Source organism: Cydia splendana, chromosome 26, assembly GCF_910591565.1.
Source record: "Cydia splendana chromosome 26, ilCydSple1.2, whole genome shotgun sequence".
Taxonomy (NCBI): Eukaryota; Metazoa; Arthropoda; class Insecta; order Lepidoptera; family Tortricidae; genus Cydia; species Cydia splendana.
In genome coordinates this window covers 964,607-991,380 of record NC_085985.1, presented here as the reverse complement: position 1 = coordinate 991,380, position 26,774 = coordinate 964,607, and the positions used below count along the sequence as shown (strand labels likewise).

At 37.1% G+C, this 26,774-nt stretch overlaps 1 protein-coding gene across 1 annotated transcript in view; it reads right to left on the bottom strand.

Annotated features, from left to right (window-relative positions):
- Positions 1 to 4,162: 4,162 nt before the first annotated feature.
- Positions 4,163 to 26,774, bottom strand: part of LOC134803232 (dynactin subunit 1) — a 57,314-nt gene continuing 34,702 nt past the window's right edge. The window contains exons 22-32 of the mRNA XM_063775925.1: positions 26,047 to 26,175; positions 24,618 to 24,740; positions 22,894 to 23,033; positions 22,280 to 22,404; positions 20,161 to 20,199; positions 18,787 to 18,822; positions 12,139 to 12,223; positions 8,924 to 9,086; positions 8,119 to 8,238; positions 7,445 to 7,653; positions 4,163 to 6,408 (exon numbers count right to left, since the gene is read on the bottom strand). Of these exons, the coding sequence (XP_063631995.1) occupies positions 6,324 to 6,408; positions 7,445 to 7,653; positions 8,119 to 8,238; positions 8,924 to 9,086; positions 12,139 to 12,223; positions 18,787 to 18,822; positions 20,161 to 20,199; positions 22,280 to 22,404; positions 22,894 to 23,033; positions 24,618 to 24,740; positions 26,047 to 26,175 (1,254 nt within the window). The 3' untranslated portion in view covers positions 4,163 to 6,323. The remainder of the gene's footprint in view (positions 6,409 to 7,444; positions 7,654 to 8,118; positions 8,239 to 8,923; positions 9,087 to 12,138; positions 12,224 to 18,786; positions 18,823 to 20,160; positions 20,200 to 22,279; positions 22,405 to 22,893; positions 23,034 to 24,617; positions 24,741 to 26,046; positions 26,176 to 26,774) is intronic.

Below are 26,774 nucleotides of genomic sequence, written 5' to 3'. Positions count from 1 at the left end.
GGGGCGGCGATACGTATTGGCCCGGGGCGCCAAATTTCAAAATACGCCCCTGGGTAAAGGCCGACTTGATGAAGCATGATCTCTAGCCTGCGACCTAGACATCGATTAAGGTCCGTCTGGAATGGACCTTAATCGGCCACACTGAGAGAACCGGTCACCAAGCATGTTGTCCGTTCAGCTCGACGGTGTGTCTCAGCGCGCACATCAAAGGCCACTTTATGAAATTATTCTCGTTTGAACTCCACGATAACTATTTTGTAAATTAAACGGCGCATATTTTTGGCTGATATTGTGTTATGAATTGTTTTATCGGAAACAATGTAAATTGGCTTTGTAATATCGTATTTGCTCATATCATATAGCATGTAGGTATGTTTGAGATTCTGTGGATTTTATTTATTTATTTATATAAAATGCCACATTCGTTTTCCAATAGTTAAATTGTGTCACAAGGGAGCAAATTTAAATAACATATTTACGGCGAGGACGTACATTGAATCCTGAACGAAGCGAAGGATTCTATAATTGAAATCTGAGCGTAGCGAGGTGGAAATAATTTTGCTACCATGTGACACATAGTGCTTTTCACATCACCTATGAGGAAATTATTATGTTCCAAATGATTATTTAAGCTAAAAAAATTGTAAATAAAAAAGAAATAAAATCGTGTCCTAGAACCATTGAGGTATTATGTAAATACCTCAATGCCTAGAACAGAAAATTGTCACTTTGATCCTTTCTAGCAGGGAGGAAAAAGCTCTTTTCCGAATAGGTGATTGTTAAAATATAATTTTGTTTTCGCAACACGTAGATAAGGTGCAGGGGGGCCATTTGGACTGCGGGATATTATCAACTAATCGAAATATCTTCCATATTTTACATTATTAACTAAGAGTCAAACACAACACACACAACACAACTTTTTCGCTATCTGGACATATATGGCACTCTAGTTAATAATGTAAAACTTGGAAGATATTTCGATTAGTTGAAATTACCCACACACACACACCTAACCCACAACTAACCTCTCGATTGAAAAATAAACAGATTAAATTTTAAATATATTTTTTTTACCCTGCTGTCGAAATTGTCTCCCTGCACCTTACGTGTTTCTAACTTCATAGTTACAAAGCTAACATCCATAAATATTAGCCGGTTTGTCTCATAAGGACACCCCATTAAACAGCGACATAAATGCGCAAGTAATGCATGTAGCGATGTCAACGACAAGTGGGACCCACTCGATGGGGATCATTGGGGATGGACCCCCGCTGCAGGTGGCCCGTATGCTGTTTTAGGGGTCCGTGGGAACTAGAGACGGTTGGTTTTACTAGATAGGTACTTTTAATTAATATCATCAAACTGAAATAGATTTCATACCAACTACCCCAACGCTTCCCATGCCTGAGCATTGAGTTATTATTACTTCATATATTATTTATTTTTGTAAACATAGATCATATACATATAGAATATAGATCATCTGTTCTTGTGCTTTGTGAACTTGTGTGTGTAAGTAACTAAGTTGGGCAAAAACTTTCTATAATTTATTATATTTCTATATGTGAGAACCTATAATTGGCTCTGTGATTCTATTGTAATTTCTGGATATATATAGCGCTGTTGGTTTTCCATGTACTAAAATAAAATAAAATAAATAAATACAGAGAAGCCATACCGAACAATGAAATTGTCGCAATCGCAACCTGAGGGCCTACCGCGAACCACGTTTAACGTGTTGCCTCCCTGTCACACTTACGTACGAATTTATAAGTGCGACAAAGAAGCAACACTTCGGACGTGGTTCGCAGTAGGCCCTCTGTACTTACCGCGTGACGAAAACGTCGTAAGCGCCGTGAAATTCATGGCGTTTACGCGTTAGGTTGCGAGATTTAGGCTCCGCTTCCATAGTTTGTCGGCCGGCAACAACTCATAGTAATAATAGTTCAATGTGCCCGAGGCTGAATACTTATTCATTAAAAATTGACTTGATTCGCAGTGTACAGACATTGAATAACTTTTAAGTAGTAAAAATGTGCGTAGAAAGGGCCGATTTAGGCAATACTTGTAAGTAGTGTGTATCATGCCTACGATAAGTACCTACACACTAAAATAACACAGTTAAATGCACAGTTGCAGCCTAGTAAATGCATGCTGCGGCGTTGTTTGTTTTTTAGATTTTTTTTTAGAAAACTAATAAAAACACAGATACAAGTTTAACATACCTATATATTGATTTAAAAAAAACATACTTACTTAAGCTTTAACGGAAGTAACGGAACCCTTCCCATTGGCGTCGGTTCTCGCCACGGATTAGGGCAATTCATGACAACACTATATCCCCACGACAAAAAAAGTCCTGTCACGTTCCCTCATAACGCTAATACCAACCTTATACCACTGTTTTAAAGTTGAAAATCCTTTGTAAACTAAAGGGGAGTTGTAACAATATGTTTGAACTCTCGTTTTGTCGCAAGGGTCTGATAGGTTTTAATATAATCCCCCTAAGGGAGCGCCTAATTTGTAAACTTTTATTATACACAGCGATTTGCACTCATAAAAATACCGGCGCCCTGTCGAGCACGTGCCGTCGTCTATGTTGCAAGACACTTGAAAGTTGCTTTTTATTGTGATATTGAAAACTGTGGCAGTGTTTATTTTATTAATAACTTTTTTACATGTTGGTTTACAAGTGGAATCCAGCAACATTTTTTGTTTTGAATTAGCTGTATATGTTTTCAAGAAATATTTTTTAAATGCGTTCATTGCGTGTTTTGTGTTTTTGTAACTTTATAAAATAAACCGCATCCAACTCAATCAGAACTTTTTTTTTAATACGGTTAAAAACAAGTACAAGAGCTACCGCAAACACATCAAAATCCCTACTATACTACCAATACTACCTAATGTTATAGAGGTAAATGCGAAAATAATCTGTCTGTACATACCTCTTCACATTTACCTAAACCGCTGAAGCGATTTAGATTAAAATCTGGTATGGAGATAGTTTGAGGCCCGGGGATGGACATAATAGTCGCGGGGGCAGACGTAAATCTTATATAAAAGTTAATAATTTCTAAATACTTACAAAAAAGTCTTATTAGAGATTTTTTTTGACCGAAAGTTTCAGCTTAGGCAAATCTTTTTTCAAATGTCCGGATGTTTTCTACAGGTCGCAGTTCTCAATCGATTCTCGTGAAATTTTGTGAGCATTGATTCAATAATTGTTTTGTCGATTCAGTTTTTGACATGTTTTCAAAATGGTGGACCATTTATTCAGTTTTAAGCTATGCTCGCGAGGTCCACAGCTCAGAGCCACTAGTAAGTACTTACCAAATAACTGGTAACTACACTTGTAACTAATTAAAGTACCGGCTTATCTAATGAACCCTTTATTAGGTCTCTAATGAAGACATCGCCGATCAAAGGCCGGTCAAGCGTTGCCATGGCGACGGATTATCACTCAGTCAGTACACATACATGTCAATTAGATGGCCCTTTGAAGGACAAGAACACTTAATCTCTGAACTCTCAGTACTTTGAAATGTCAATAAGTTTGTACAAGCTTTTATCGCTGACTGTACTTTTCTTTCCACAGGCAACTAATACTCGAGACAATTCTAAAAACCCCAAGCACAATTAGGTTGCGTTGTTTTATCACAGAGTTCCTATGGCTACCTCCTGTCTCCATCATCAGATCAGCTCGATGGTACGATAATATTGCATTGTCACCCGACTTACAATATGTATGCAAATTTTCAGCTTCATTGGAAGTTGGGAAGTGGGTCAAATTAAACTTGCAAGATTTGACCTGTACAAACATAGTTAGGTACGGTCGGTTCCCCAACTTAGGTACCCAAGTTGCCATAGGTACTAATTGTACAGACAAGTGGATACTTATGTTTAGGGAACCGACTCCTGTACTTTGCGGAAATCCATATTAATTAGAACCAAAATATTACTTTGCTAATCCGCGAAAAACTTTTTTGTTTTTTTCGCGGATGACTGAGCAACTATCCAACTAAGCACAAAGACTTAAGTCGGTTAAATTCAAAATTGACTAGATTATTTTTAGTAAAAAGGACTGTATAATATTTAAAATAAATGAAAACCATTTATTTATTAAATAAGAAGCATTTTATTTCCAGTGTAAGTACATGTTCGATATAAACTTTAACGATTATTATATTTATTATTATATTACAAATTAGCTGGTGCGTCGAATGTTTTTAGAAATTAAACATGAAAATAAATAATGTCACAATATTATTTATAATATAACACGAACAATCCATATCACGATGCAGGTTACCAATATATTTTGTTGTTCTTTTAATCCCATAGACAATGCAAAAACCTCTAATTGGGCATTTCTATTTAAAGTATACAACCCCCAACTTGCTTTTTGAGATTTAGGAGTCTTTATATATGTATTTCCACTCATATCGATCTTGATGCGAAGTCTCCTTATAATCTCATTGTCTTGTCCCCATTAAAGAGGCCAACTGATTAACAGTCCGCCGGACGGTATGGGCCTGTCAGTTAGAACAAAAAATTGACAGTTCCGAACAACTGACAGGCCGATACCGACCGGCGGACTGTTAATCAGTGGGCCCCTTTAGACTTTATAGTACATTTTGAAACTATATTCATATACAATTTCAGATAATCCTAAATTTACACTAAATCGAACTATTAACATTTAAAGTGGAGTTCAATGTAAATGGCAAATAATATAATTTTTAGGAAGGTTTTTTCCCTGAAATCTTAATAATTAACAAATATTTCAATTAGAACTTGATATAAATAAAATATTTGAGTATATAAACTAACAACAACATCATGGCAAAGAGAATAGATAGTATAGAGGGGTCCTGCCATAGTAAATTTTGTAGTCACAGTAAATTTACTGCCATCTATCGACACACGACTAAAACTCAAAATGAAAACGTATAAAACTATCAAAAAAAATTTATATCATTTTGACCCATGTTCATTCACTGATATCTATGTGTTAAAATTGTTAAATATGAAACGGTGTCGTCACGCCATCTAGCCGAGCATAGGCCAAAGGTGTGTGCGCCATCTATCCGAGAATGACTTTTTCTTGATTTCCGAGGCACGTTTTTTCCTTAGACTTTATTCATCTTATACGAAGTTACATATGTCTTTGATCATGGTTTTCCTTAAAAAGTGCGATATTACGAAGTAATGTCGGTAAATTTGTTGTTTACATTCTTTGCAATTTCTATTGAAATTCACTTTAGGTACAGTGATTTCCAAGGTTGTGTGCAACATACATTCAAACATACAATAAATATAACATTAAACAAATCATTTAATCATTCTGTAATCTCAGCGTTAGTTGCCATATTAAAGTAAATAAATTCTTTCATAATGTCTTTTATACTTACATTGCTAAAATGTATTCCAAGCGTACGTTAATAAATAATTAAATATCCGGGAATCGAACCCACAACTAAGCTACCGAGTAGCAGGTCAAGTGCACGAATTTCCTATTACTAAAATTTGATTTACAATAAAATTTTCACTGGGAAAACTCTAAATCGTCTATTTGTATGTCATCGTAGTTTGTACGGACATATAACATAGTTCATCGCGTGACATCTCTACTTCTAGAGATTGGATAATCATTAATCATTATAGTATATGTGGGTGAATCAACTTTTTCTAGTCCCTCATTGACATGGTTTTACCTTACCACTAGGGCAAGCTTAAGCTAAAGGTGAAATTTTACAACGAAGTTTATAAGTTGTGGACAGATTTGTGTCGATCAAAAAGTTGATTCGCCCCTTATACGGCTTTTCGTATTGACAGAAAGTTCATTTCGTTGACAGATTTTTGTTCCTAAGGGTGGTATTACACCTGTCAAATGTCATTTTCAGCTACTGCCATAGACAGTAGACAAGAGGCGCCGGTCGCTGCTGCAAAGGCTGCGTTCAGCTTATGATAGGGCCGTGTCGTACGGCTGCGTTCGTGGCCCACAAATGGTCTCGCCGGAAGATCAGCGCTGGCTCTCGGGTCAGTATTATGCTAAGGAGAGCCCATTTCGTGGTAAACTTTAACGCTTATCAATTTTATTAATATTTGTAGTTTTTAGTTATACTCTTGTATGTAATTTTAGTTTTAAGGTTATCACAAATAAATTGCTTGATTCTGATTCTGATTCAATTTCTTTGTCCAACGTGTATTTGCGTCACACATTTTGCTTAGTGAGAGAGACTCCGCAATGCACATTGGACCATGAAATTGGACAGGTACAACCAACCTAAGTTACGTGTACCATATAATTGAAGGGTCTACGCAGCGCAGACCGTGGTGTCCAGCGGCTTGAGTTCCAGTTTCACGTCGTCGGATTTGAGTTCGGCCACCAGTTCTCTCAGCCTGTCGGCAAATGGTTATGTTATGAGGATATATTAATGGACGAGCTTGATTTAGGGCCGACCACAAATGAAGGACTGATCAATGGCACAGAATAAATAATAGTATTAGGTACAGAAGACTCACTCTCTAAAAAAACGCGTCTGTTACGATCAGGACAGATATGGCCGCTAGGTGGCGACAGCGCCACGCGCGGCTTATGGCTAGCCACCATAATTGGTGTGGAACGGATGTACTTGTAGCTACCTGTTGCAAAGCAACGAAATTGCGGAGTGAGCCACGCCTGTCAATGGCGACAATGAACTATGAAACTTCCCATACATACAATTACAGTACCGGCCAATACTATATCACCTTTGTGTTTTTGAAGTGAAAACTTCTTTAGCGGCGCTGTGCATTTTTTGAGATGGGGAAAAAATGTTAAACTCGCGACAGCGTAAGGCGTAAGACGCTTCGTAAGACGGACACGTGACCTGATCGAAAAACTGTTACAATATGTCATTGAGTTTTCACTTCATACAAATATATGATGAATACTGCAATGTAATTCTGTGAATTACAATAGGAGATTTTGAATATTACTAAACAAACTGTAATAAAACAAATAAAGCTAGTAATTATGAATGTTTTCTACTTTAGGGACCTTTTACATCTCCAAATCTAATGTATTATTTACCATTATTTTCGCATTATGGCATATGGTATTTTACTGTGTTTTGTTCTGCAGAAGAGGGCTATTCGAGCTATATACAAAATGAACCATAGAGACTCACTTAGAGGTAAATTTAAGGAAATTGACATAATGACAGTGCACTGTCAATACATTTATGAGAATATTCTGTATGTACATAAAAATATTGTAAACTTTAGGAAAAATTGTGAAATTCATAATATTAATACTAGAAATAAACATAAGCTCGCAGTGCCCTTCAAACGGCTCCATAAAATTAAAAAGTCATTCATGGGTAATTGTGTAAGATTTTACAATAAACTTCCAAACCATATTACTGAATATTTGAATTGTGTTCTTAATACTCACGTGGCGAGCTGCCTCGGTGTGACATACACGGTATGTTCAGTATTGGTAGGTGCAGGGTACTGCAGGGCTCCGACAGGGACGGCCCGCGGCGCCAGGGCGCCCGTGAGGTCGGGCGCGGGGAAGGTGGCGAGGGAAGCCTCCACGCAGCGCCACGGCCGGTGCAGGAGCAGTTGCTCGCGGACTTCGTTTTGGAGGGCGATTAGACGCTCCTAGTAACAGGTTTAATTATTAATATAATACTGTTTACACACAAATATTTCTTAAGTTATTTTATACACTTAAAAACCACAAAATTGAATCTCTAAAACAACAAAATTTCCGTTCAAAATAGGTTGTGCTTAAGGGTGGTATTCCACCTGTCCAATTTCTTTGTCCAGTATCATTGCGTCTCACTCTCTTATTAAGCAAAATTGGAGACGCAACACAAATTGGACAAGGAAATTGAATACCATCCTAATACACGGAAAACAGCAGGCATCTAATTCATCTAAAAATGGCCATAGGAGTCATTTTCAAGGTTTTCGGGGTTTTTATATTAGGCCAAGTATTTTATTAGGTATTCATAATGGTTATCAAAGGAATCGTTTTTAGAGTTGTTGGGTATTTTATCAAACCCATTAACAATCGATTTTTTTATTTATTTAAAAAATAAGTGTGCGAGGGAGATAACTGACCTCTAGCTGTCTCCTCATCTCTCTCTGCTTCTCCTTATGCTGGTCTAACGTCTTGGCGTACTTGCTCGGGTCCTCAGGGAACTTGACGAGCCCTGAGCGAGCTACGAATAGCGTCCATTCCTGTCATAAAAAATAAATATTAAAATATTTATCTCACTACTCTACTACTACTTACGTACGGGGCTATTCATAAATTACGTCATTTCAAATTAGGGGGGGGGGTCTGGACATCGGATGACGGTAGCATGAAGTAGGAGGAAATGGAGTCATTTGAAGCATGATTTTTGGATAATTATAGGGGGGGGGGGGGGGGTCCAAAATCGTCAAAAATCGATGACGTAATTTATGGACAGCCCCTACGTTACGTACTACTTATAGTTGAAAGGCAGTAACTCTGTATGCGTCCCATACCACACCATATACTCGTATACCACATTTTTCTTTTCATTGACGGAACAAGATACGAGTTTTTTCCAAACTACTTAGTGCTGATATCTTTCTAGCGTTGTAATGTAAAGTTTATAAGTTTTTAAGTTTATTTGTTATGAAGGTAAGAATTATTTTGCGCGTTTGTAAAAGTCGGTAAGGGTAAAATTCGTACGAAAACATGTGGTATATTTGACCTGCCTAAGGGCCGATTTAGACGGCGCGCGAACTCGTATGCGAGTTTAGTTACATTGCGGACTGTCGGTTACATCCAATTCAACCGACTGATCAAAACCCGCAATGTAATGACACTCGCATGCGAGTTCTCGCATTGTCTAAATGAGCCCTAAGTGCACATAAGTGTAACCAATGCACCCACCGATTGCAATGTGTCGAGCCTGGCTTGCAGCGCCGCGGCGGCCTGGCGGCGGGCCACGGCGGCCGGGGCTCCGGGGTTGTCGAGCGGCCGCAGGTTCCGCGCCGCCACGGTCTCGGCGCGCCGGCACGCGGCCACGCGAGCCGCACGCTCGCGGTCCAGGGTCCTGAAAATTTATAGGTTATAAAGGGATATAAGGGGGTAGGGTATAAAGAGTTCGAAACGTCGGGATGTAGTATGAATTCAATATACGCGATATAATCCGTTTCAATAGTTTTATTTCAATTTATTGGTTGTTAATCTAATAGAACTTTTCGTGGCATCGTACATTTTGGAATCAAAGTACCTAGATAAATTGACCAGGGTCGATGAAAATGCCAAGAATTTAAACTATAAGGATCTTGCGCGTAAATTGAGGGAAATTCAAGCTTGACATTGTCATTTTAACGCAAAATTTCTCATTTACGATTTTTTTATTTCATTTTCTTAAACGTTACACCACTTGTAAAGACGAAAACTTAAAACGTTACACCACATTATAGTTAAATGCAAATGGTAAACGATAAAATCAAGAATCAAGCATTTTATTCGTGGTAAACTTAAAGCTACTTACAAAACTTAAACTTACATACAAAAGTATAACTAAAAACTACAGATATTAATAAAATTGGTAAACGTTAAAGTTTACCACGAAAATGGGCTCGCCTCAGCATAATACTGACCCGTAAGTCAGCGCTGATCTTCCGGCGAGACCATTTTGTGGGCCACGAACGATACGATTCTGACGTAGGAAATGTTGATATTGGCATTCCTCAAGGTTCAGCACTCGGCAACACCTTATTTCTACTTTTCGTCAATGACCTTCCAACTGCCATTACTACAGGCCTATCTGTGCTGTTTGCAGATGATACCACAGTTATTGCTAGTGCCCAGACATACGAAGAACTCATTGCAAGGGTTAACGAGGCGTGTACGCAGCTGCAACAGTGGTTCTCTGCAAATGGATTACTCTTGAACATATTACATAACTAAGTCTAACATTATGCTTTTCTCGGGACGTCATCTTGAAGTGCCTCCTTGTTTTGCAAATACCCCAATGACAATGTGCGATAAAAACCGGTTTCTGGGGTTCACGATTGACTCAAACCTGAACTGGAAATGTCACGTGGATAAACTCTGCGCTAGACTGAGTGGTGCCGTTTTTGCACTACGAAAACTAAAACCCCTTATATCTCAGGTTGCCTTAAGATCTGTGTACTACGCACATTTCCACTCATTAATATCATACAGAGTAATAATTTGGGGAAACTCGACAGATGCAAAACGAGTTTTTATTATTCAAAAGCGCGCGCTACGCATTTTGGCTGGAGTGAAAACTAGACACTCGTGTAGGGATCTATTTGTTGAATATCGCATTATGACGCATTTATCACTATATGTTTTTGAAATCATTATGTACGTGAGAAACAATATATCAGAATTTAAACGGGTTCACGTTGAGGGTATAAACGTCCGTTCCACAGGACGGCTAAGAACGGTTCCTCGCCGTATGGCCCTAGCACAGAAAAACCCTCGTGTCATAGGACCTACCTATTATGAACGACTTCCGGCCGTTGTTAGAAATGAACTGTGTGATCAAGCATTCAAACGCCGATTAAGAGATTTTTTGTTGATTAACCGTTGTATTCTGTTACTGAATTTATGAATGATGTATAGATTTTGACGATCCACCACAGGAGATACTATATTGACATTATTTTAAAATCTTATCATTTCACTTTTAATTTGATATTTTATTGATTATATTGTTGTGACATCCCTGTTTTTGACGATCATAATATGAATTCCTGTAGATTGACATGCCTGCATTTTATAATGTAATCTGTATTATGAAATAAATCAATCTAATCTAATCTATAAAGACGAAAGTGGAGGACTTGTGCGAAATCGCCTTTTCATACAAAACCAGTCCTCATTTTCTCTGGATGTTAATATTATTCAAAGTATTTTGACAAAATTTGCCGTATATCAACCACAGCTGGGCCATTTTATTTAAAGTTGTCCCCTACACTTTTTTTTCCAAAATTGGGATTTTATATGTTATTTCTACTCAGAATCATGAGCTCTTTTAATCCTAATAGGAGAAAAAAAGTGTCCTAAGATTTCCATACATTTTTCTATCTTTCCATTCCGAAACCGCCATACAAAGTCTATGAAAAAATGGTAACGGAATGGGAAAAAAAACCTTGGGACACTTTTTTTCTCCTATTAGGATAGAAAGAGCTCGTGATTCTGAGTAGAAATAACATAAAAAATCCCAATTTTGAAAAAAAAGTGTAGGGGACCACTTTAAATAAAATGGCCCAGCTATGCTCCTACATTTGATTTTTGGAGTATTTAAAAGTATGTATGTATGAAATGTTTTTCGCTTCTAAAAAAGCGAAGATAATCAAACGTTACCTACAATAGCTTTGCCTACGGTTTATATACATCAAATTATGTAAAAATACTTTCCGAAACCCAGAGAGTAAAATGGGGACTCCGTTTGTATCGAGAACCGGCGGTCCCCTTTCCTCTTAACTCTTTCTAGAATTGTATTAGACAAAATAGTGGCTTGGCCTTCAACTGCTGCTGCAGGGCTTCGTTGACCACTCCCGCGACCACGCCCGGCGCCACCTTCACCGGCGTCTCTTCTACAATACGTGCACTTTTAATGGAACCTCCACTCACCAGCTAAGCACCTTCAACTGCTGCTGCAGGGCTTCGTTGACCTCTCCCGCGGCCACGCCCGGCGCCACCTTCACCGGCGTCTCTTCTACAACACGTGCACTTTTAATGGAACCTCCACTCACCAGCTAAGCACCTTCAACTGCTGCTGCAGGGCTTCGTTGACCTCTCCAGCGGCCACGCCCGGCGCCACCTTCACCGGCGTCTCTTCTACAACACGTGCACTTTTAATGGAACCTCCACTCACCAGCTAAGCACCTTCAACTGCTGCTGCAGGGCTTCGTTGACCTCTCCAGCGGCCACGCCCGGCGCCACCTTCACCGGCGTCTCTTCTACAACACGTGCACTTTTAATGGAACCTCCACTCACCAGCTAAGCACCTTCAACTGCTGCTGCAGGGCTTCGTTGACCTCTCCAGCGGCCACGCCCGGCGCCACCTTCACCGGCGTCTCTTCTACAACACGTGCACTTTTAATGGAACACCCACTCACCAGCTAAGCACCTTCAACTGCTGTTGCAGGGCTTCGTTGACCTCTCCAGCGGCCACGCCCGGCGCCACCTTCACCGGCGTCTCTTCTACAACACGTGCACTTTTAATACATGGACTATAGTTTCTTTTTTTAGCATTAAAAAAAAGGTAAGCGATCTTGACATGTCTTTTAATTGAAAAACGCTTTTTTAAAATCAGTAACTATTACTTATGAAAGCAGAAGAATATCAATGATCGTATTAGATTCATAATTGTTACATATTTGCCGTGCTTATTTTTAAAATGTGTTTTTTAATTAAAAGACACATCAAGATTGTTTACCTTTTTTCTAATGTTAAAAAAAAAAAACTATAAGTACGGTACGACACGATGAGGTATAGATGTAAAGTGTCATTCTATGGAGCTTGCTAACTATGTAAACAAAAGTCACTAGTAAATTCATCATTCAGAGACAATTTCAATATGGCGGTTTGTTTACATCATAGTTAGCAAGTTCCATAGAATGCCACTTTAGTGCATGATTGTTTTCCATCGTATTTTCTCGGAAACCTTCGTATTTGTCATGCTACTTCAGTCAACCTCAGTACTTTTTGTACCGAGACTATGAAATAGCAAGACACGTTCGTACGTTTCCGTGAAAATACGATGGAAAATAGTTATGCACTACATCTGTACGACACGATAAGGTACCACAGGTCTTTTCAAACCCTTCTTTTTGAGTGAATTACAAAAAAATTAAGTAGCGTAGTTAATTTTGTAATTACATGGTAGTAGAATATTAATAGTAAAAAGTGTCATTCTATGGAACTTGCTAACTATGTAAACAAACCGCCATATTGGAATTGTCTCTAACTGATGAATTTACTAGTGACTTTTGTTTACATAGTTAGCAAGTTCCATAGAATGACACTTTAGTAAAAATGTTACATGGTAGGTACACATGACATGACACAAGTTACAAAATTAACATGAATCGCATTCGAATGAATATTGTATTGAGCAATGACTTTAACGTATTTCTTATAATTCTTGGAAAATATATTACATATATAAAAATGATTAATAATCATCAGCCATAGGAATCCGCGGGGCAAATTGTGAATTAAGACTTTATGTTTGTGCACTTATGGTACTAATTACAACAAAATAGTTAAAAATTAGTTTTTAATTGCCTAATCGTTTTAAAACAGCCTAAATTTAGTTGTAATAAGTGCACAAACATAAAGTCTTAATTCACAATTTGCCCCGCGGATTCCTATGTCTGATAATCATATAAGACTCAAATAGGGTATTTGACTATGTACTAGTAAAATCAGTTTCTTTTTCCGAACTGTCAAAACGATATTACTACTATGGAATTTATATGAAACACTAGCATGTGACGTCACGATCAAATTACCTACTCTTTATAGTTTTATATGGGTTTTAAATAGAAATTGTGTCTAAAAATAACCGCTGTCTACGTTTCTCTATTAATCTTCTGATGCTTTATTTCATGCATGGTGAAAAATAATTTATTTCAAATACAGTCAAATACCCTATTAGAAATAAGATTTTTTGATACGAAGTTGTTAAAGTCATTTCTCATTTGATACACATGAATGATATAACCTCACAAGGACTTGATTAGCTGTGTCAAATACATATGGAACATTAATCAACTTAAATTAAATAAAAAGCCTAATTTGCAAAATTTTGATAAATAAAATTGTTAAGGCCTTGTGAAGTTAAACATTTCAATGTATCGCAAACATTAAATAAAAGTTATAATTGAATTAAATTAAAATAAAGCAGTGTATGAAAGTAAACATTAGATAAAATTTTACATTCACAGTTAAAAAGTAATAATGGCGACATGACAAAATCAAATTAGTAACCATTCCATATCATAGCTTATTAGTTAAACCTTACCCTTCGTTTTTAACCTTTTAACCGCCTTAGACTGATATATAATACATACAAAATAGGGCTAATTTCGCCGTAGTCTGATAAATAAGACAAAACTTCGTGTAACTAAGCGACACGAGCAAGCTAGGTGAAAAAATCTATGACGGTTAAAAGGTTAAAGAATTACAACATTTTGTAATGTTTAAAGACAAACCAAAAGGACATAATTTAAGATAGTAAAACAGGTTTAAATTAAACTTGAACATACAGAATAAATGCAAATAAAAAAATGGATCTACATATTTGATAACAATGATAACAGTCAGCAAGTCAGTATCACATACACAGTAACGACCAAAGTGGTCTAATATATCGGAACACATCGTTATTTCTATGTTAAGGGGCTCCCCCACGCCAATAACCCTCGAACTGAATCCCTTAGTTTTCTAATGTTTTTGTAGCTTATCATATTAACAGCAACGGCTTTAAGCAATGTAGTATCCCATATTTACTTCAAAGTTCATTACCTTCGAGATATTTGGCATCAAAGTTGGACAATTTCAGGCCAAATAATTGGTTTTCTCGGCATAACTTTTGTGCTAATTAGTTTAAAATTAAAACGTTTTACGATACGTCAAAGACGAACCCAAATATGTATATTTCGTATATGTAAGATCCTTCACAGCAATCTAGATAAGAAAAAAAGTGTGTTTTTAGACAATGATTAAAAAATCATACAAAAAAAACAACGGGTTGCACTCCGGGAGTGCCGGCAGAAGTGAAAACTCAATGACATTGTAACAGTTTTTCGATCAGGTCACGTGTCCGTCTTACGAATCTTACGTCTTACGGTCACGTGACCTGTCGCGAGTTAAACATTTTTTCCCCATCACAAAAAGTGCACAGCGCCGCTAAAGAAGTTTTCACTTCAATAAGTATTCATTTCTTTCAAAATCCGGTAGACAAGAATGGAGATAAAAGATTGAAGAACCGATAGCCGTTTGTCTTATTAATCTATCTGTACACCCTCCTCTTTAATTTATGTTTCCCTGTTGTACGTGTGAGAATAACAAACACAAAAAAACAGAATGCTTGGATCACAAAAGGCATTAAAAAATCCACAGCCGTCAAAAGAAAACTACGTTTCAGTTATTATTACTCGCCTAGTGACCGCTCTAAGCTAAAATACTTGAAATACAGTAAGTTACTTAAAAGATGTATCTTAACAGCCCAGAAAATTCAGAATACGAAAGTAATCAACCATAGTAAAAATAAATGTAGAACAACCTGGACTCTAATAAAAAAAGACACCGGTCATAATCTTAAATCAATTCTGGATAAGACCTTTGATAAAATTAAACACGACGAATCAATAATCACGGACCAGAATACCATTGCGGATTTGTTTAATGATAATTTTGTCGATTCAACAAATCTAAATAAGGGAACAAATGGGTCTTACTCTTATCCATACCGTATAGAATCAGTAATATCCAGCTTATTTTTACACCCGGTGAGCCAAGATGAAGTTTATAAATATATAATGTCCTTACGTAATACTAATTCTGTGGGCTTTGACCAAATACCCACTGCTATATTAAAATACTCAGCTTTAGTCATAACGCCTTTGCTGACTCATCTTATTAACATGTCTTTTGCGCGGGGTATATTCCCGGAGAAATTAAAAATCTCCGTAATCAAACCCTTATACAAAAAAGGAGATAAGCAAAATATTGAGAACTACAGACCCATCGCCCTACTTTCCGTCATATCAAAAGTCTTCGAAAAAGCCATGCACGCCCGTATCGTAAGCTTTATAAATAAATTCAATGTCCTAAAACCAGAGCAATACGGGTTTCAAAAGGGAAAATCCACTACATTAGCGGTTTTCAATTTAGTCCATAAGATATTAGAACATGTAGATAAGAAAGTGCCATGCACATGTATTTTCTTTGATATGAGTAAGGCGTTTGATTTCGTGGAGCATAACTTACTTCTTTTCAAGTGTTACCAATATGGTCTTCGTGGTAAAACCCATGAATGGCTGAAAAGTTATCTTTGCGATAGAATACAACATGTAGATATAAGTACTCTATCCGATAAAAATGAGCTGTGTTCGGTAAGATCCAAAAACAGACATAATAGAGTAGGCGTCCCACAGGGCAGCATCTTAGGCCCGTTACTCTTCTTAATTTATATTAACGACTTACCTGATGTATCAAATCACGATTGTACCTTATTTGCCGATGACATTTCTTTGATAGTACCCCTTAATGATAATTATAATAATGAAGAATATAATAATGACATAAACAATACTATTTATACAATAATTAAATGGCTTAAATGTAATAATTTGAATGTAAATATTAATAAAACTACTTATGTGCAATTTCACAACATATATGGCAAAAAACAGGACCTAAAAGTTGAATATGATGGAAAAACTTTAGTAGAGAATAACCAAGTACCATTTCTTGGAATACTTTTAGATGATAAGTGCTCTTGGAAATCGCACATCGACAAAGTATGTGGAAGAACAAACAGCTTTGCCTATGCTCTTTGGCGTTTGACTAAAGTAACAGATAGACAAACTGCTATTCAAGCATATCATGGCTACATTTGCTCAATACTTAGATACGGGATTTTGATATGGGGTAACTCGGTGCATATAAATAGACTTTTTATCGCACAAAAACAATGCATACGCAATATTTGTGATGTACGACAGCATGTATCTTGTAAACCTTTATTCAAAGAGCTTAAACTTTTAACATTACCATCACTGTATATCTATGAAATGTGTATTTTTGTAAAGACAAATCCAAACCTATTTAAAAAGGTGAGTGATGTGTGGAGCTTTAATACCCGTTACCCAGATAACTTGTACTTGCCGAGAATAAAAACGAAATTATTTAAGAACAGCTGCTATCCAATGGCCATCAGATTATTTAATGCTCTACCGAACAGTCTCAAAAACTTGTCTTTAAGGGAACTGAAAAGAAAACTTTCGCAATGGTTGCTAGAAGAATGCTTCTATTCTGTTAACGAATTCCTGAAGAGAAATGAAATTGCCCGTAGCTATTAAGTATTTATGTAATTAAATGTATTGATTATGGTTTTGTAAAAATAGTTTAGACTAGAATAAGTGTTTATATTTGCATGTCTTTACTGACAAAGCATGTGAGACTCAATACCTCTGTTGTAAATACCTTTGTAATGACCATGTTTTTAGCAAATAAATTTCTGATTTCTGATTTCTGATTTCTGTAGTGCAAAAGTGGGAGATACGATTCAAAACTTGACAAAAAGCGATGAAAACCGCAGGTAGCCCCTTAACAAAGGTTGTGTTAATATACAGGGTGGAAAGGCACGACGATCCTTTCCGGAAATGGGAGATAGTTTAGCCTAAGCTCTATATTTTCTCCATAGAAACTATGTTAATATGGGCAACCGTTTCTAAATTATGACCTTTTAAACATCCACGCAAAAAACTACTTTGTTCTAACCCTAACAGGTGTCAGGGTCAATGAACTTACTTGTAAACAATCAGTATTCGACAGGAAATTATGCTAATTTGTTGCCATCTAACCATTTTTAGGTCTGCTTACAGTACGGTAAGAATCATTGCAGGATTTTCGCTTTCTTAGTGGTTCCACTTGTTCAATACTTGAATGAAATAGTTATGTTATTCCTTAATATTAATAATACTAACCACAACATTGTTTACAACGACAGTTCAAATGGTGACATTGACAACCACTCAAAAGTACGCAATCGTCTTATAAATATCTCTGGTTTCCTTGACTGATAAAAAGGTTTTAGTTTCTTAACACGTTTCACAAAATTATTTTCGAATAATTGGAAACTATCTAAAATAATTAAAAATAACAAGTAGGTTGTGTTAGTTGCACCAAATGAACTTGCAAAAATGAAATACTAAGAATAAATCAAGAATAAATACTTCTTCAATACCAAACTAACAAACCTTCTTGCGTGGTAGGAAATAGACAAGACGTCTGATGTTTGAAATTAAATTTTCATTGAACTATACTTATTGAATGTCATATTCTTCAAATAAAAATGTTAGATGCTCGTGGCTATTTAAATTTGTGGGGCTGTGTAAAAGATATGGTGTACCAAACCAAACGGAATGTGAAACTGCGGACGAAATGAGACAAAGGCTAATTGGTGCTTTCTGCGGAGGATAAATGACGAAGAGCATACACTATATCGCATGTGCATCGACATACTCGGATACGGGCTGCGGCGGCGTTGACGGAGGTACATTTGAACACCGTATGTGAAAAGAAGATAGTATTAAATATTGGAAAAAAGTAATTATCTAAGAAAGTAATAAAATTGTTTGTAATATTTTTGCTTGCATTTGATTTATTTGACATTTATGCGTCATTCATACATCATTGCGATACTGTCAACGATCGGAAAAAAGTGTAAAGTCCCGAGCTTTCCCGACGGAGATCCTTAATCTAGCCGTCATGTGCACATGCTATAGGGTTATCACCACAGTTAAAAAGTAGTATTTTTGCAATTTTTATTTTTTACTCAATTAACGATTCTTACCATTACCAATAGTCTCTGTATCACTTAAACGACCTAATACTTCCGGGAAGGATCGTCGTGCCTTTCCACCCTGTATATTTGGCCACTTTGGCCGTCACTATACTTTCGAAGCTGACTCGACAAGTACTTGACATCATGCGACACTGATAGTGAAAAAAATTGAACATTTTTTTCTTACGGAGTTCCGTAGGTGCGTGTATTGGCGTCACTGCCGCTGCATAAATATATATACATAACATACATTACATTCATACACATTGTACAAGTACATAGAAAACTATGCTTGAAGAACATAAAGTTTTTTATTAACAATTACACATATGGAAATCACTTATAAAATAGGGATTTAGTTTTCGAAACTCCACCGACCGTAACGTAACCCCCCCCCCCCTCTCTCTCTCTTTGGAAATGAATTCAATTACACACTTTTCTTTTAGTATAATCCTTGTTTATGAAAACACACAATTTTAAAATTAATTTTCCCCACACCAGCTCGTAAACGTTCTCTTTATTCGTCAAAAACTGATGAGAAAGTTGCATTTTATATGCACGAATAGAAAAGTAATATGGTGTAAATTTTTATTTGTTTCCTTACGCTGGCTGGTGGTGGCTTTTAAAGTGATAAATTTGAATAAACTATTAAATTAAAACACAACCAAAGTTATTTTTCAACGATTTAGTTGTTAGCATTTCCATTTACCTATTAATTAATTATTAATACGGGTAGGCATCAGACATGCTTGGTTAGGACAGACAACATTTAAGCCATTTTAATTTATCGACATCGACTATGTTGATACAACACGCTTTTAAAATACCTACATTTTCTGTTCTCCGAAGATTTTTTTTTTTATAAAAAGCAGTTAAATGTTGCATATAGCGTTGTTGTAACACGGGCATTATATTAAACTCAACCAAACAATTGAAAACCGTGACATCAATGTCATTTCGAACATCGATCGTCCGAGATAGTATTCAACAAAATTACTGGATTAGTAATTGCGTTTAGCAACAAATGTATAAACTCGTACTAAACACTAATCAATGTGTTAACAGGTCCTAAGGCAGGTGCACACGCTTGTAATGCCTTATCAGATAAAAATAAATGATTATCTTCAAAATGGAGCTAATTAGAGTAATTAGAATACCGGTGTCTTTCAGAAATAAATTCAAGCACATGAATGCACCCTTGAAAGGAAGAAAACACGCTGTATATTACTCCGGGGCCCATTTCTCAAATGATATTAGACTAATATCATTATTCATTAGTCCACAAACTGTCAAATCGTATGGGTTGTCATGGTAACACACTTTAGGGCTGAATTAGACGGCGCGCGAACTCGCATGCGATTTTAGTTACATTGCGGACTGTTTGTTACGTCCAATTTAAACGACCGATCAAAAACCGCAATGTAATGAAACTCGCATGCGAGTTCTTGCATCGTCTAAATGAGCCCTACTAATAATATTAGACTAATATCATTCAAGAAATGGGCCCCTGTAGTTATTTCAACAGAGTTGATGTCGACAAACGTTAGTAGGCGAGCCTTACGTGAGTAGTCTCTGGAGACGACCGCCGGCGGCGCCACCGCTGCGCGCGCAAACACACCAGTTACACACTAGTTACACACTCTTTACACACGCGTTACACACGTCTCGTAAACGTGTTGGCACTTGTCTAAGAAAATGTTGAGCACTTGAAACGTGTATTGAAAAGCTTCAAAATTTACATAGAATTAAAATAACTTTATTTTAAAGTGGTTTAACTATGTTCAACATTTTCATAAGACTAATTAACACATAATAAAAATATTACAATTTAAATAGTTATGACGAGTATATTGTATAACCCTTAGATGCACGTTTTCAAAATATATATATTTTCTTACTTATTTAAAAATAAATAAATAATATAAGTACTTTGCACCTAAGAGTTATAGAAATGAGTTCAAACAAAAACAACAAAAAAACTGTTAATACGCAACAAAAATCAGACTTACGCAGAAGTGCAAAATCTAAAAATATAAGTAAAATTTTACTACACAGTCTATATTTTTCATAAATTATAAATTAAAATAAACAATTAACTTAAAAATAAATTATAGTCAACCTCTATTTTCATTTTTTTTATAAGAGAAAAGGTCTAAATTCAAAAAAAAATCGAATTTGAATAAATTATCTAGAACAAATTAAACTATTTATGAAAATATTTTAATTTGTGTTAAGTATTTCAAGTAGAAATACTACTATATACATTAAAAGCCCTGACACCCAAAATGTGTATAAAAAACTGGAGACATATTTTCTTTGTCTCATTCAATAGTAAAGCCTGACCAGGAATATATGATCACGCGACATGTTGCGGAATTTCGTTGGAACTAATTTCTTACACTGGCAATAATTTTAATGATAGGTTGTCACTGTTGTCAGTGTCATTGTGGCGGTTTACTTGAATAATACTTAAGTGTTGAATATTAAATAATAAATGACAAAAAATGGCCAAAACTATACACAATCAAGAGCGAAACATTGTAAATAATGTAAATAATAAACTGCTGGAAAAGAACCGTTCGGGAAATTAAACTATTTCGCTACGAAACATTTCCAAATTAACATCAGAGCTGACAGGTAAACAAATCAAAATGTCATTATAGTCTGGTTATTACGACTTGGTTATTGTAGTGTTATGTTATACAAGCGAGGAAATACTTAAGTACAAAGATGTGTTTGAAAAATATTTACTATGGGCAAAAAGAATAGATAGTATAGAGGGGTCCTGTCATTGTAAATTTTGTAGTCACTGTAAATTTACTGCCATCTATCGACACACGACTAAAACTCAAAATGAAAACGTATAAACTTATCAAAAAATTTATATATATGGATAAATGATTTTATTATTTTTATATCATTTTGATCCATGTTCATTCACTGAATTGATATCTATGTGTTAAAATGGTTAAATATGAAACGGTGTCGTCACGCCATCTAGCCGAGGATAGGCTAAAGGTGTGTGCGGCATCTATTCGAGAATGACTTTTACTTGAATTCCGAGGCACGTTTTTTCCTTAGACTTTATTCGTCTTATACGAAGTTACATATGTCTTTGCTATGGGCAAAGATATACATATAATACATTTTAATTTTTAATTTTAATCTTGTGTCGATAGACACAAGATTAAAATGGCTATGACAATGACTCTCTATACACTCTATTCTCTTTGCTATGGGCTTTGGAGACGATCAATTTTGTTCATTGACAATGTAGCAGTCCCTATTATGTAAGGTAATTTTGAAGTCACATAGGTATAGGGTGACGCGTAAGAAAATACATGAATTTTATACGGTAAAAACTGACAATAAAAAAAGTGAACACCGAATACTTGGATTCTGATTATGATTAGAGTGAATAAAATTATGTAAGTAAAAATAACGAGTTGCCAATCCACATTGTTCAGACTATACTGAACTGTTGCCATATAAATGAAAATAATAGCGCCCTCTTGACAATGATCATATATTAATGGTCAGGCTTTACTTGTGATTCTATACTGAGTCTAAATAACACAAAAGTTGATGGTTATTCGAAAAAAAGTAAATGGTACCATTTTTTTTTTAAAAACCCCTGACGATGAGCCATAATGAGCAGTGGATAAAGCTAGTGAACATACCGTGGTGCTGTCCGCCTCGCTTGGCGTACAGTTTGAGTTTGTCTCGGAGCGCGCCGCGCTCGCTCTCCAGCGAATCTATGTCTTGTTGTAAATGGTCCATCGTCTCTTCGAACTCCTTCTCTTTCCTGTGGACAAAATTAACGTTTTTAAAATGAACAAGTTCTACTGTTTTCCTTTCTACACGTTTTTTTCTAACAGTTTATTTCGTTTACAAGTGTATGAAGTTAGTTTTTTTCTTTTTATCAATCAATCAATAACAGTTTATTTCGAACAAAAAGTCCATATGTGTTAGTAACATACTAATGCTTAAATCTAGGGTTAGTACAAACATAACATTAACATTAAAACGGATTTTTACATAATGGGGCATGTAGCTGCACCCAGTGCTTTATTTTGGCACAAAAGTCATTACAGAAGAGTAACTTCCTCCTCGCGTTATCCCGGCATTTTGTCACGGCTCATAGGAGCCAGGGGTCCGCTTGACAACTAATCCCAAGAATTGGCGTGGGCCCTGAATGTGTTAATTGTATAATTTTTGACATTGTATTTCTGTGTTTTCGACCTGTGTAATTATGAATTAATAAAATGATCAGAAATTAATAAGGATAAGTTACCGTTTGAGCTGGTTGTTGGCGTCGTCGAGTTTACGAGCTAGTTGCTCGGCCTTCAGCTCCGCGTCGCGCGCCGCAGACGTCAGCTTACGTTCGCCGAGCTCGCGACGGATCTGCATCTCTGATAGTTCCTCTTGCTTCGCCTGCACACAAATGTTAACTTAATGAATACTGTTTATATAAGTATTTTTATTGTTCTAAAAAATATTAGAACTATAAAGGTTTGCACGGAATTAATTCATTACATTATCCAAAGAGAATAGATAGTATAGAGGGCTATTGCCAAAGTAAATTTTGTAGTCACGGTACATTTACTGCCATCTATCGACACACGATTCAATCAAAATATGTATACGGATAAATAATTTTTAATTTTTATTGTTCCATACTGACCCATGTTCTTTCACTGATATGTGTTAAAATTGTTAAATATGAAACGGTGTCGTCACGCCATCTTCCCGAGAATAGCCCAAAGGCATGGCGCCATCTATTCGAGAATGACTTGTTCTTGATTTCCGAGGCACGTTTTTTTCTTAGACTTTATTTATCTTATACGGAGTTACATATATCTTTGCTAGAACTAAAAAGATTTGGACGGAATTAATTCATTACATTATCGATCGAATGTTGAAGGTTAGTAAAAAGAGAACACACTACAGAATGAGCCCTTTATAAAATGTTTTATACTGTACAGTCAGCTGCAGATATAGCAGTCTAGGTTAACCATAGACTAGGAATCCTCTACACGGAGTTTAGAGCAATTATTTCATGAAACCGATGCTGCCAAAAATACGGGGGTGCGGGGGACGAGGTGAGCGAGGTCCCGTGCCGTGATTGGTTCAAAGACACGGACGTCACACAAAGACACTTTCGAAAATGGAGTAAAACTACCGTATTTGTGGCAGAGGGGGTAGAGCTACTATGCTCAGTCTGGAGGATATGTAAGGTTAAGTATCTCTGGCTTTAAAAGTTAACTTACAAGTTTTATTTTTTACAGCTTCAAGGGACCGTGGATCTGAGTATATGGTTTAAATTTCAACGCGATACCTCCACGCGTACCCGAGACAAAGGGTCTTGACAGACAGACGGACGGGCGGACAACAGTGATCCTATAAGGGTTCCGTTTCTTCCTTTTGAGGCACGGAACCCTAAAAACTAAATTACAAAACTTCCATGAGACTTACATGTTAAAGAAATGAGCTTGAGAGAATGGCTCTCAATAAAGCTCTTAGTTACGGAGCAAAACGTTAGTTACCCATTCGAATATAGTAGTTTGTGTTACAAGGGATCAAAATGATATATTTCCGTCACTGAATCCTGAGCGTAATGAGGGATTCAAGTGTTAACGCCCAAGACGAAATAATTTTGATACCGTGTGACATATACTACTTTTCACATCAACTATGAGGAAAATAAAAAAATCTTAGTGTTGACACAAATTATTGTTTCAAAATATTATTCAAGCTAAAAAAAAGAATGCAAAAAATAACAAAAACAGTGTCCTAGACCAGAAAAGTGCCACGTTGATCCCCCCTAGCAGGGAGGAAAAGTGCCACTTTGATCCCCCTAGCAGGGAGGAAAAGTGCCACTTTGATCTCCCTAGCAGGGAGGAAAAGTGCCACTTTGATCCCCCTAGCAGGGAGGAAAAGTGCCACTTTGATCCCTCCTAGCGGGGAAGAAAAAGCCCTTTTCCGAATAGGTGATGTGAAAAATAAGTATAAACATACCTTTAGCGCTTTTCTGAGTTCCTTAATGTCAGCCTCCTTGTTTTCCAGCTTGATGGTCAGGGTCTTGGTCTCCTCTAGCTGCTTCTTGACGAGCTGCGCGCGCAGCACCACGGGCGGAGTCGGCTGCAACACATATACATATTAGAACATACCGGGCAAGTGCGAGTAAGACTCGCGCGCGAAGGGTTCCGTACCATTACCAGTGGGGAGACACTCCTGACTTCGTGCAAACTGGGCTCCGTGCGGCTCAGCATTGCTCCGATCAATTATTAGGGTAGGCACACCTTGACGACCCTTTGCGTGCACGACCACAGATAAGATAATGACTTGAATTTTGACAACCCTAAATAGTCGAAAGGGATAGTGCCATAAGTTAGAAAGGGATATCATAATTCGTCCCTGAATCGCTGTCAAACTTCGGTTTTGTAGGAAGTATTCTTTCTGTACGGCAGTATTATTACTTATTCTGTTCCATTACGCAGAAAACGGCAAAAAAATCACATTTGTTGTATGGGAGCCCCACTTAAATATTTATTTTATTTTGTTTTTAGTATTTGTTGTTATAGCGGCGAAAATTTCAACTGTCTAGCTATCACGGTTCTTAAGTTACAGCCTGGTGACAGACGGACAGCGTAGTCTTATGAATAGGGTCCCGCCGTTTTTACCCTTTGGGTACGGAACCCTAAAAACTAGTTTCTGCCCGCGACGTAGCCTGAGATAAGGATGAATCGGACGCAGTGGGTTATGCCCCGAACCTGTCAAAAATGACAATTTGGCGGATGGTTGTGAACTATGTCACCGTATTTAAAAATTATTTTAGATATAACGTCGAATTGCAGAAACCAAGCCCGCGAAATCATATAACGTATCCTAACCTACATCTTACCTTGTCTGCCACGTTAGTCAGTCATCATGTCATTTTCCTTCTCGGCGGCCATGGTTGCCAGTTTAGTGACGTCAGCGCTCACGGCAGCTAAGGCACGCTTGATCCATACTAACTGTAAATGTATAATATTCTATCTTACCTTATCAGCTACGTTAGTCAGTGACATCATGTCATACTCCTTCTCGGCGGCCATGGTTGCCAGGTTGGTGACGTCATCACGGCTGCTAAAGCGTGCTTGATCCATACTAACTGTAAATGTATAATATTCTATCTTACCTTATCAGCTACGTTAGTCAGTGACATCATGTCATACTCCTTCTCGGCGGCCATGGTTGCCAGGTTGGTGACGTCATCACGGCTGCTAAAGCGTGCTTGATCCATACTAACTGTAAATGTATAATATTCTATCTTACCTTATCAGCTACGTTAGTCAGTGACATCATGTCATACTCCTTCTCGGCGGCCATGGTTGCCAGGTTGGTGACGTCATCACGGCTGCTAATTGATCCATACTAACTGTAAATGTATAATATTCTATCTTACCTTGTCGGCTACGTTGGTCAGTGACATCATGTCATATTCCTTCTCGGCGGCCATGGTTGCCAGTTTGTTGACGTCAGCACTCACGGCAGCTAAAGCGTGCTTGATCGTGCGTACAGGCCCGTGGTCGTCCTGTGACAAAACGGTGTTTTAATATACTTTTAAAATGAGTCGTTTTAATGCACTTTATAAAAGGAAAAATAATTGTTTGTAAGGGTAGTATTCCACCTGTCCAATGTGTATTTTGTCTTACATTTTGCTTAACGAGAGAGTGAGAAGCAATGACATTGGACTAACATATTAGACATATACCAAATGCAAGACTTTATACATAATCATAAGAAGACCAATTTGTTAAAGCTAACCGCCGCCGGTGGGTAAGGTTGCCAGAGTTCAACGAGGGTGCGGAGTGTTAGGGTCGGCAACGCGCATGTAACTCTTCAGGAGTTGTATTCGGGATTCAGTTATGGCATTATAATGTGGGGCTATTTACGTAGTAGTCGCGCTGGCAGCGGCATACATACTGGTCAGGCTGCCAGCACGCGCGCAGCACGAAGGTTAGTAGGTCTGTCGCCTACATATGTGTTGTACACTTGTACAGTCATCAGCAATAGTATCTTACACAACTAGGACCGCAAAAATATGTGACGCGCTCTTATTGCGCTCCAAATAAGAACGTGTCATATATTTTTGCGGCCCTAGTTGTGTAAAATACTATTGCTGATGACTGT